The sequence below is a fragment of the Durio zibethinus genome, chromosome 6 (genome assembly GCF_047325235.1).
Source record: "Durio zibethinus cultivar Kanyao isolate XHJ-2024 chromosome 6, ASM4732523v1, whole genome shotgun sequence".
NCBI classification, from domain to species: Eukaryota; Viridiplantae; Streptophyta; class Magnoliopsida; order Malvales; family Malvaceae; genus Durio; species Durio zibethinus.
In genome coordinates, this window is record NC_143167.1 from 1,302,517 (window position 1) to 1,314,761 (window position 12,245).

The window sequence follows — 12,245 nt, forward strand, 5'->3', positions numbered from 1 at the left end:
CAAAATGTCTATTAATAAGAAAACAATGCAACCTTTTGATAACAAATATACATTCAGTAATCAAAGTCTATGCCATGTCAATCATAGCATGAAAGATTCCAGTCAAGTTGTTTTGGATATAGAAGAAAGTTTTTTTATTATAAGATAATAAAAATAATGATACAAAATTGAGGTGAAGAATAATGGAGGTCTCTAGCATGACATGCTTCAAATAATGAAGAAAAAAAACAACCATTCAACCTTAAAGTAGTCAGGTTGTTCTTGAATCTTGACCAACTTTTCCAGTCAAAGCTGATAAACACTGTGGTCTCCCACTTCAAAGAACAAGAAAGAAAAATATAGGGAAGAAAAGCCCACATGGGGAGCAAGTGTAGCTTGGAAATGGGCAGAGCCCAAGTTTTAATATTAGTTTTTCTGCTAAACTTTCAGCACAGACACAAAAGATCCTCTCCAGGATCTGTTTGGCAACAGGGTGGTTTCTTGGAGTTGGGAACCATGAGAGCAAAGATCAGTTCCTTTTTAACTTTTGATGAATCCGAAGCAGAATTTTTTAAAAGAAAGAAAACCATGTTTATTCATAGGACCACTTGAATAATGAACATAATAACATGTTCAACAGGAAAAATGTCCTCTCCTAGCCATTTATGTACTTTATTGCTGACCTTTCCTCATTCATTATTTACGAGGTAGGTTCAACATTAATAAGAACAGAACCAAATTGGAAATGAGAACCAAAAAGGCATACTTTTTTCTACAAATGTAAGGTTTTGGGGGTGTTAAAGTATACTTAGGATCCCAAAATAGATACAATTTGCCAGTGATTCACTGACTTGGTCATGTAATAAGAGGTACCAACACTTTTTCATTGTTTTTCCTTTACTAATGTCTAATGGCATTTTGTTGTGAAGGCTTGAATCTTGATTTTGTGCCTTGTGGTTTAGAAGATCATATTAGAGACCAATTGCTTATTAGTTTTATTTAAATAGGCCATTCCAAGAAGATGAGGTCCTGATTTATGTGTCCAGTGGCAAAAACAATGCTGTTAATGCGGTGAAAATTCCTCCTATTGTCCATTCAAATGAAGCATTAGTAGTACCAATTTTGATTAGTAGCCATATTTCCAGTGGAATGTTTAAATCATAGCAAAGTTTGCTTTGGTTTTGGGCAGTATTAAATCATGTATGCTTGAATTTCTTGTTTCCAGTCTTTATCTTTGATGTTGGACTTTTAATCTCTGCTGTCTGGTAGCTGCCTGATGGCTAAAGCAACAATGTAAAATGTTCTGAATTTGCTGCAAACAACATAGCACAGGCTTTTAAGGCTGCAATTGCTCCAAAACAGTTCAGAAAGAAAAGTGCAAGCAACTGCAGTAATCTCCACTTCAAGAGAAAATTTGACAATGGCAGGGCAAGCAAACAACATTTAACAGGTGCTTTGATGGTGAAAGCATGTGATGTAACAAGTGCTGTCTCCAATTTCATATCCTTGGGGAAAAGAATATACAAGGTTAAAAGGAAAAAAAAAAAAAAAAAAGCAGTTGTAAAGTAAGGGGAGGTGGTGGTGGTGGTGGCAATGGTGGGACATCAGACAAGAAGCATTATTCAATTGAATCATTGGTTCATGCCACCTTCCTATCGCCAAAAAGAAAGCCATCACATGCTCCCTAATCTTGTCACTGTATTCAAAAAGTTCAAAGCCCTGAATGTGGCCTTCAAAGTACCCATGGCCCCTGTAAATCTTTCAGCTTTCCTGCTTTCAGTCTCGCACAGCTCAATCAGTTCATCAATTCTCTGGATGAAAATTAGAGCATTTTTTTGTCTTTGAGTATGACAATCTTATTGTTTATAAATGGCTTCTGTTTTTCACTCTTTTTCTGTGAGTATCCATACACATATATAATCCCATATACTTTTGTTTTTTTCAAGGAGAAGAACAAGGAAAAAGTTTGTCATGTAACCTGTTTTTCCCATGGCCTCAAATAAACAGATGAATACTGTAAATGAAGCAAATAAATGAGAAGAACTCATATCAAATTTGAAAAACTTCATTCCATTTCAAATAGGATATTTACATCAAGGATTATTGGTATTTGTAAGAACGATGAGAATGCATGCATTGTTTTTGGACTTGAAATTTGTTCACAAGCCCAATCATGCAACAGCATCAAGCTATCTTCAGCTTGTGCTGACAAGCTATCTTCAGCTTGTGCTGACATCTAATTGCCATTTATCAATGTAACTAACTTGAATCTTGTGATTCATTTGTTGTAACCTATTTCTGTATACGGAATTCTACTTTATACGACCTGATAAAAGTGTCTAGCCACCCCGTATATAACCACAAGTCTTTGCTGTTGTATTTCAAACTGAGCTTGTAGTTGCTGAAGAATTCCCATTCAGTAATTTCTGGTGTTCTTCCTTGTTCTTGCCATCCTTATTTCTAGTGCTTAATGGAAGTAGAGGTGGAGCAGTAGATCCACTTGATCGGTCAGGCAATTCTGTTAGATATCAAGGTAACCATACTTGCACAGTTAATATACTGAGAGAGCACCTTTCTTTATGTCATTTGGCAATTGTTGTGCATTAACAACACTCAATCAAGGGAAAAGGCACTTTTTTAAAAGTACTCTCAAGAATATTTCAGAAAATGCTAATGAAAATCATGCCACAGGTAGCATTGTGCCAACATAGGATCAATTAAACAAGATGAAATGTTAAGATTTCATCAAATTGATTTAACAGTTTATAATGCATATAGCATCAAATAGCTTGTCGAACAAATTATGCCAATGCAAACATTGAGAAGACATTTTGATGCTAACCTGGCAATTTCCTGTCAAGAAAGAATGCCACCAAATTTACAGTATACCTGCATACAGATCAATTACTCTTGGTTATGGTTCATGAAATAGTTGTGTTTCTAAAGATTTCACGGTAAGAGCCAAATATTTTTTTCCGTTTTTTTCCCTTATTCACCATGCAACAACAATGTCAACTGTATAATGTTTGCGAGATGCTATAATCAAGAGGCTCTGAACCACTGCTAGTAGCCAAGCAAATTGTTTTATGCATCTGCAAGATGAAGCCAACAGACAAAGAGAATTAAAAAAATTTGTAAAAAGAATAACACAAAACCCTCTTATGTTCCTCCTTATGCAAACAGCAATAGTTGCCTGATTTTACTGTTTACATTACTACTCACAAAAAGGAAACACAGAGAACTTCACCTAAGATTAACTTAAACTGTATGCCGTAACAGTCTACAGTAATCCATTACCTTCTCATGCCATATTTTTGATATGTACGGACAAATACTAAGGTGAAAATCATGTGTGACGAAAAAATCAAATCACCACAGCCATATATAACACCTTGGGGAACTGCAAATTGGTACAGATAATAAAAGAGTATCATAATGTTGATATTGTGACGGAAAAACCAGAATATAAAGAAGTTGAAACACTCTAGAACTAACAGTTGATCAAGAAGACTTCAAGAACACTCTCTGGAGGGGGTAACCTGGCAAGTTTTGAGCCCTGAAAGAGACAGTTGTACCTGATTGTATGACATTTCTTTAATTATAATATCACAACTAATAACAAGGGCCAAATAACCTTCCATAATATTATCAGTGTCAAGGTTTTAAGATCAAATCAAACAAAAGATAAAAATCATGCACATGCTTTATCAAGTTTACCTCACGACAATGATAGTTTGGACCAGGAAGCTGAGTTGAATAGAAGGTTACAATGCGCAGACACTGACAAACCTACAAGAAGAAATTACAAATAATACATAAATGAATCAGAGACTAATAAAGCATGCCAATATCAGATAGCATTCTCTTCTTTCTAAAGAACAGTTGTAAGCTCCTCAAAACATAAAAAATAGCACAGAATGGTACTGACAACTAAATAAGCAAGAATCCTACACCATATCAGAACAGTGTATATTCTTTTGCTCTGGAACATAAAGGGATGGAAAGTCCACTGCAACAGATAAATACTATATTAGACAACCAATCAAAAACAAAACTTTTACATTAGCATCATTCTACTACGAGGTTAATAAACTTCAGAAAGTATGAGAGTAGTGTAATCAAAGACAATAATCCATTACGGATGCCTTGAATGTAACTTATTTAGTTCCATGATATAACCAAGAAATGGAGTATGAAAAACAAAAATCCTCTAGATGCTTCAAAATATAGTGTTAGATAAAATTAAAGGATTTACATATCCTGTTATGTAAAATAGCTAATAAACAACTATTGATGATGTGCATTTGCTTATACAAGGTAAACATGCATTTTCCTAGATACAAAAATAAATAACACCTTTCCAAAATCTCCATCAAGGCATTAATTATGTGCACAACAAGAAAAACATACAAAGTATAAAAAATAACTAAAAAACTTACCAAAACAAAGGAACCAAAAATGAAGGTGAATAAAGTCTCGCTGATATAAAATTTGTCTTGACCAAGTTCCTAAATTAGAAAAAGAACATAATATTACTAAACTAAGTTACAATTTCAGGTAAAGGATCATAGAACCAAAAAATTAGAAGCCAAAGTCGGTACCCACAGGAAGAAGAAAAAATCCAGCATCCTGAAGTGTTTGTCCTGGCCGGTGTAGGTAATGAATTCCATGGGCAGCCAATCCATGAATGTACTGAGAAAAAAATAAAAGAGAACTCCACCAGTTACTCAATTTATTCAAGCAGTCTAAACTTTGAAGCTTCAAAACGGATTACAATCACCTAGAGGTGCAACACAAGTAATAACCTTAATCATCTCTTGATAAGATGAAGAAAATTTCAAAGAACAAGCAATTAACTACAAAGACCCAAACAGTCTACTTTTCAAAGGAATTGATATATAGGCAATATAAAATTATAAATAAATTCTTATCATCCAAACACATTTGAATCAAAACATAATTTACAGAGTAATATAAATCAGCAAAATTTTTCTAGGAAAAAGAGAACCCATTTAAGTAAATGGCCTAAAGTAGCCAATGCTCATTGAAAGGGTTTGAATTCAACGAATCAAAATTTTAATAACAGGGTGGAAAACAGAACCTGAAAAACAAGTCCAGCAAGAATAAGCTTCCAATTCTCTGCAAGAAGGGAAATCTCAATCAAAGCCTCTGAGTAAATCTTCCTCCATAGCTTGTTCACATTATAAAAAAAAAAAAAACCAAAGAATTAATCAAAACCCAGAAAAACAAAAACAAAGACCATGTTAAACAAAATTCAAAGGGAAAAGAAACCTTAGGAGCCTCACGATCAACGTAAAGCGGCATTTTGTTGGAATTTGAAGATTAAAGTTTGACATCAATTAAAGCAAAATTCAATAACTTGAGAACGTTTAAATATCATCATTAACGGTTCAAAGAATATAAATTTTGAATTTGGGATTTTCTTTTAGATTCGACAGATACGAAGAGTTGAACTAAATGAATAAAAAAAATACTTAAAAATAGATTTATGGATAATTATCCAACCAAACCGCCCATGATTCACCTAATTCAAATTCTAATTCAGAATATTTCTATGTAATTTTTTCTCTAAGAGAAAAATAATTTTTTTTCAAAAAGATTCAATAAAGATTTTGGATTGGTTCTTTTTAAAATTTAAGTAGGGATTAATTAAAGTTTATTGATTTGATGGTCCATTTATTGTAATGTTAAGATGATGGAGGATCGATTGTCCGATCAGCAACCCTGCTATTTTTAGTGGTGACCCAATTAAATGAGCTTCTTGATGGGCCGTATAAAAAAATGTGAAAATTCTGTTTTTAAAATTTTCCAAGGTAAGTTGTCTACTAATTTTAAACATCACATGAAAATAATAAAAAAAATATATAAAAATTATAAAATTTAAAATTTAAAATTTTGATAATTTTAAATGAGTTTGACAAAAAAATTTTCATAATTAGTGTATAAATACAAATTATAACAAATAATTTTTATATTTTATACATATTTAATACATAATAGAAATACATGAAATCACACTTAACAAATACATTTACTAATACTTACAATTTTTTTCTCTTTCTTAAGTTGCGATTCCATTACAAAAATATATATATTTGGTTTTCCTCTTATTTTTCATTATGAACAGATAATTATATATATATATATAATGTTTTTACAGCTTAGAATAATAAAGTTGGTGGTTGGCCTAAACAAAGAAAAAAGTAGAATAGAATAGGAAAAGAAAAGAAAGAAGTTGCAATAATGTGGACAAGTCTTGAAGTATTGAATTTGAAGAATTTAGGAGTAGCCGAAAAGCATGGATGGTGATGCTGGATTGGCAAATAATAATCATCTATCTTACCAAATCAAAACTTTGGCAGCAAAATATAGCTAGTTTATTAATGAAGCTCTACAGATTCATTATCGAACAGGATCATAGGGAAGCTACAGGTGTCTGTCTTTCCTTATCAGTAACCAAACTATTGCAAAATTCAACACAAACCAAAGGCTAGAAATTTTTGCCAGGATTCCATCACTAAAGCAAAAAATTTTGCTATCTATAACGGTATATTGGTGAGGGATTGCTGAATCAGATCCTTTGTTAGCTGTTCAGAAACTCCTTTCTTTCAAGGAATTCATGACTGCAATGACTGCATTTGTTCCCTTACACGTGTACAAAAAAGCAGATTTTTTAGCAAACATGGCTCATGAGATTCTTAATTGCATGGGAATGTCTGGCCTGTAAAACGGGTAACCGCTGAAAAACTAAAAACAACATATTCAATAACCAATAACTGTTCTGTAAATTGGAGAACTTTCCCTGTCTTTGTGGACATCTATAAATGCACCATAACCACCAAGCATGTTGAAGTTCCAGGGATAGGAGAAAAGCAGACATAATCACTTGATTATATGCACACTTACATTCATGAAAACATTTGCTCATTCTACAGCCAGTATTGCTTCTGTTGTCGAAAAGTAAATCAAAATACAATGATCCAAAGCTCGAGGGGAACCTGTCCCTGGCTATTACAAACAAGCCTTGTTCATTACTTCTTAACCTTATTTTCCTTTGGGCGACCCATGCTGGTGATAGATAAATCACTGAGCATTGCCCATCCAACAAACCATATAATTATGTCTTTATCACTTGATTACATCAATATCATTTGTTGTGTGAAATTAGACCCTTCCAACCGGGGAAACGGGTGGATATTGGGCATATCTAGCAGGAGCCTCTCCTTCAATAGGATTCAGAGCACTTGTTCTGTCATTTAATTCGGTTTCCCCCAAGGTTCTTTCCTCAAAAGAGGCAATTGATTCTGAAAGCTCACTGTGTTTTCTACTATCCAAAACTGCTATACAAATTGAAAATGCTTGCATAAGCGAAAGCGATGAATTGAACTCAACTGAATAGATACCATCCTTGAAAGGGGCCAAGCTGAAGAAATGCATGTTGTCTTCTACTCCTCCCTGTTAGTTATAATTAAAACAAAGAGAGAATTCAGTTGACATTTTCAATATACTACAGTGAACATTTTAGTTTGATTAGTGTAAGATCCACAATCATACCTGAAAGAAAAGTTCAAATTGATTAGGAATTGAAGAACCTTTCAATGAACTAGATTGCTCGCTGAATTGGCTCTTGTTAGAAAGAATCCTAAGTTTGCAACCCAAATCCCAACCACCACAGTCACATGCTCCACCTGATTTCCATCGTTGGATCAGTGATGAAGGTTCACCTTTATTTGGCAGGCTATGTACACCACTTGGAAGTATGACTGTAGCACCAATGTCTTGACCACCCATAAAAGGACCCTTTTTCCAAGCATCAAATTCAAGTTTTACCTCAGGCAGATGCTCTTTCAATGCAGCCTCAGGCAAGTTATTACGCTTATCAATCAGATACCCGTCTCTGAATGAACTTCTGTTCCTTTTTGGGATCTTGACAACAATAGCTGCCTGCTCATCATTTGGCTGGAAATCAGATGCTTGAGAATTTGCCTGTCGTACATCCAAGGTAAGAAGAACAAATTCTCTAATGCTAAATTGAGCCACATGGTTTGGCCTGGACAAATGAGAAAATTCAGAACCAGAAACCTTCATCTGGGCAACAACATTAGGGACATAATCCTGACCTTTGCCTTTCCCTACTTGATTTATCCACCTTCCATTCTTTTTCCTGACTTCTTGAATGTCAAAGAATGTGTAAATGCATCCATAATCACCCTTTCCTGAGGCACTTAACATCTTCACCATAGCTGCAAGAATATTACTCTCATTATCAACGGCGAACGTGAACAGCGGCAACCCATTCTTAACTTGAACTCTGAAAAGAGCTTGAACAGCAGAAGATCCATACTTTTTGTTCTGTGCTGATTCATTTACATTGATTGTGCAATGGTCAATTGAATCTGATTTCATTTTTGCTGACTGCACGGTCACAGTTGAATGTCTTAGCCGTTCTGATGATTTACAGGCACCTTCTGTTAAGATTGAGTCCTGTAATTGGTTGGTAAAATTGCGACAGTTAACAGCCTTTGGTTTCAGAAGTGGGTCTAACAGTCTTCTCAAAGGGCTGGACCTGGCTCTGCCTTTAGCATTGAGTTTATCACCACAAGAAGTATCAACACCACAAGCAACGGGGTTCTCTGAATCAGTTTTGGCAGAACTCAATGTTGAGGTCACCTGAGGTATAGAAGAACCCTCTTTGGAGCCGGAACTTTTGCCTGTCTTACCCATGCTAAAGCTAAAACGACGGAAAGGTGAAGAACTTCGTGCTTTTTCAGATGCAACCTTACTTACTTTTGGGTCTGATTCTTTGCAAGCCTCATTTGCAGCAGACATTACAGGTGTTGCATTTAGCCTTCTCTCCTCTAGATTTCTGCTTCTGGAAGAATTAATTTCTATATTTGCCACACGAGGTACAGAGCAAGATCTTTCTGATGTAAAGTCATTACCATTTGCATCTACAGAACCCATGGCTTTAATCCGTAAATGTTTGCTGCCATCAAGTTCACAAGGCAATGGGCCTGAATGATGGAAATTGGAGCTGAGCTCTGCATGGTGAACCTCTTCCGATGTTTCAGGGAAGGTCCTCTGACTAGCTTCAGCTTCCTTTTTACTTGACTTTGTTCTTAAATCAGAAAGGTTGGCTGCTCCTGAATGATTTGTTTTGGGCAAATCTCTTGGCAGAAGGAGGACAACTGTGTTTCTTTTTTCAGTGACATCTTGGTTAGCCCCTTTAGGAATAACTTCTTGAAACTTGTCAGCTTTCTTCATAAATTCACCAACTTGGTTCTTCATTCTCACCTTGTCACATGATGTCACATTATCTTTTACCCCATTTGACACAGCTGCACTTCCTGAATCAATCTTTGGGTGCATTTCTCTTCTCTTGCACTGTTCCAGCTTGATTTGTGAATTATTTTTGCAAAAAGATTTATCCTCTCTCATGAATTTCCCCTGAGCAGTGACAGCGTTGCTCCGGGCAGCCTTGAGATCTTGAAACTTGCCAACACTTTCCCTAAAAGGCTTGACAAATGGCAAATGGCCTTCTATGGGGACTGACATCATATGAGATTGCAGTGAAGGACGTTGTAACCTTTGACGAGCAGGAGAGCAACTGTGACCTCTGCTCGAATGTGCAGATGATTCATCTGTTGAAAACAAGGAAGATGTGTTGCTGCTGGACAGTGAAGAGATACTACTTCTATGTAAGATCTGTTTATGGTTACACTGCCATTTTTCAAGACGCCCCCACTCAAGGACCCCAACATTTAAAACTTTTTCTTGGGGGTTTGCCCCTCTCTCCAGATAACTTGGTAAATTTGACATATACTTCACAAGCTCCTCTTCTTCGTTTGCCTTGGTATCATCAGCATGTAGTTTTTTATGCTTCCATGAAGATTTGGGTGAGACCTCTTTTCCAACTTTCGTAATTTCTTGATGAAGATCAGCATATGACAAATTAGGCTTTTCAGGTTTAAACATGCCTTGCATACTTGCCATCTGGCTTGCTTGGGGCAGCATGGTCTTTACAGAAGTTCCAAAGGATTAATCTCTTGAATTCCTTCTAAGCTCTAAATGGCATTCCATAGACTGGATAGGTCTTAATCACTACAGATCCTCTTCAGCTGAACACTTTTGACTCGATTCACATTGGTGCAGACCACTGTGGAGATAAATTGGAAAACAATATTAAAATCATATGAAATTCAAAACGCAAGAGTATCACATGCATAGTTGCATAAGGTTCTTGAAATAAATGAGAGCTTAAGGTTAACACAACTCCCAAAGCAACAAGAATTGATTCTCTTAACCTATGATGAAGTTGTGAGGTATCCCCACATAAGCAGCAATCTCTTTTGTACCCATATTTTCAGCTAGTCCTTACCATTCAATTGCTAAACATTATTCAACATAAAAAGGGTCAAAAACTACAAGCTTTTTTCTTTCTATAATTATTACAATACACCATCCTACTTTAATATCCTGCATGCCCATCAATACTTAAGAAAGCACTAATAGAAGGTAGAGCTGCAAATGCCTAAACTAAAGATTGCAACAAACCAGTTAAACCAATAAAACTTATTTCACAAGTAACATCTCCTAACCCAGTAAGCACAGTAGTTATCAAATTACTATTATTTTAAGTGAAATACAACTATTGGTTGAATCAAATTCGTTTCCTTCCAAGTACCCTTAAATCAACAGCGAATTCCCATGATTCCTAACTATACAATAAAAACCATGCATTTTTTTTTTCAAAATTTTCCAGATTATACATCAAGTACTAATTCAGAACTAACACAGTTCAAACCACGTCAAAGTTAACAAATTTACTGCTAAATAGACCTCCAGTGAACAATTTCTTCACAAAAATGAAAATTTTCAACTTTTTCAGAGCTCAAAGTTGAGAAATTGACAGGTGGTGGTGAAGAAAGAATTGAAAACGAAACCAGAGAATCTTGATGTATGGTTTGCAAAGAATCGAGAGTGAGTGGCCCATAAGAAAAAATAAAACAAAAGAGATTGAAATTAGTTATTCAGATAAGGTACAAATGAAGCGTCATGATCGAATCCCCTTAAGTTTAACGGAAACGACAAGATCGGCATAAACTTATTCAAACGAACAGGCGCAATCATTTTTTCAAATTTCAAAACAATAAAAACCTCGTTTATATCACCAAATTAAATTAAAAATAATATCTTTTTAAGATAAAATAAATTACTTCAAAATTTTCACCTCTATCTTTTTTCTCTTTCCAGAATCTAAATACTGTATAATGCATAATTGTTAGGATTTTTTAAAAAAATTTAAAAAAAAAAAAGAAAGAAACGCTTGTTATTTTTCACCACCTTCCAAAATTTTCCAGAGAATCAAGCAGAAAATCCTTTGTCAAGCGAGAGAGAAAAAAGAAGCGTACCAGTCTGGTACAGTAAATGCAGAACGAAACGGCGGTCAGTAACGGTAACAGCAAACACGAACAACTCGGGGAAGAAGCACCACGTGTAGGCGGCGCATTGGACAGTGAAAAAAACTGGCGAAATAACAGAAAATCAGAGGCAAAAAAAAAAAAAAGGAAAGTTAAGAGCTCCAAAAAGAGAGAAGCAATGATGAAACTCGTCGCGAAAATCACTTTCAAAAAAAAAATTCCCAAATCCCAACCTCTCTAGCTTTTTTTGTAACAAAACTTTTACTTCTTCCAAAATCCCAAAGCTCAAAACCGCAGTCGGAGAGCGAGTGATAAAGAAAAGCTCTGAAGAAAGAGAAAAAGAAAGCGTTTTTTTATTATTCAATTTAATGGCTGAAGCCTTAAGCTCATTTCCTTTTTTTTTTAATTTTCAAGTTTTGCATGCAGTGAAGAGAGTCAAATAAAATGTAAAAATTAATATATTATAATATTAGATTTTTATATTTAATCATATGTTTTTATATATATATTTATATTAAGGCATGGCGTTTAAAATAATCTGATTCAGGATGCACCATTGTTTAACAAGAAAAATGGTTTTGTGATCGGACGGTTGAGAATGGAAGATTTAACAGAAAGGGGTAAATCAAAAGTGGTCACATCAGATCAGAAAGACGCGGGACGGTAAGGTTATATTCGGGTGGTCCCTACTCTAGGGCCTTGCTAAAAAGATGTTTGATCATGTGGTGGGCCCGCTCTAAATCAGATCTGTATTATGTGATTGGGTCCACTACTGATGGATGAACGGTCTGATGGAGTGTTGATCGTCGGGATATACTGGCAGTT

General features: G+C 35.1%; 2 protein-coding genes across 4 annotated transcripts; both read right to left on the bottom strand.

Moving 5' to 3' along the window:
* Positions 1–2,026: 2,026 nt before the first annotated feature.
* Positions 2,027–5,454, bottom strand: LOC111286032 (phosphatidylinositol:ceramide inositolphosphotransferase 3-like). Of its 3 annotated transcripts, none has more exons than XM_022875795.2 (11): positions 5,272–5,454; positions 5,081–5,170; positions 4,585–4,671; positions 4,419–4,487; positions 3,908–3,988; positions 3,697–3,768; positions 3,475–3,535; positions 3,277–3,379; positions 2,976–3,071; positions 2,822–2,868; positions 2,027–2,497 (listed from the first exon to the last, which is right to left on the bottom strand). In XM_022875795.2, the coding sequence occupies exons 1-11, from the start codon at positions 5,302–5,304 to the stop codon at positions 2,361–2,363; spliced, it is 876 nt and encodes a 291-aa protein (XP_022731530.2). In that variant the 5' UTR covers positions 5,305–5,454; the 3' UTR covers positions 2,027–2,360. The 3 variants fall into 3 exon arrangements, with proteins under 3 accessions (XP_022731530.2, XP_089617832.1, XP_089617831.1); XM_089761706.1 differs by having other exon boundaries at positions 2,219–2,497; positions 4,581–4,671; positions 5,272–5,318; XM_089761705.1 differs by lacking the exon at positions 3,908–3,988 and having other exon boundaries at positions 2,219–2,497.
* Positions 5,455–6,766: 1,312 nt separating this feature from the next.
* LOC111286031 (uncharacterized) lies at positions 6,767–11,746 on the bottom strand. Its single transcript, XM_089761707.1, has 4 exons — positions 11,654–11,746; positions 11,412–11,525; positions 7,555–10,156; positions 6,767–7,455 (listed from the first exon to the last, which is right to left on the bottom strand). Exons 3-4 carry the CDS (start codon positions 10,012–10,014, stop codon positions 7,165–7,167), a joined length of 2,751 nt encoding a protein of 916 aa, XP_089617833.1. The 5' UTR covers positions 10,015–10,156; positions 11,412–11,525; positions 11,654–11,746; the 3' UTR covers positions 6,767–7,164.
* Between the last annotated feature and the right edge of the window lie 499 nt (positions 11,747–12,245).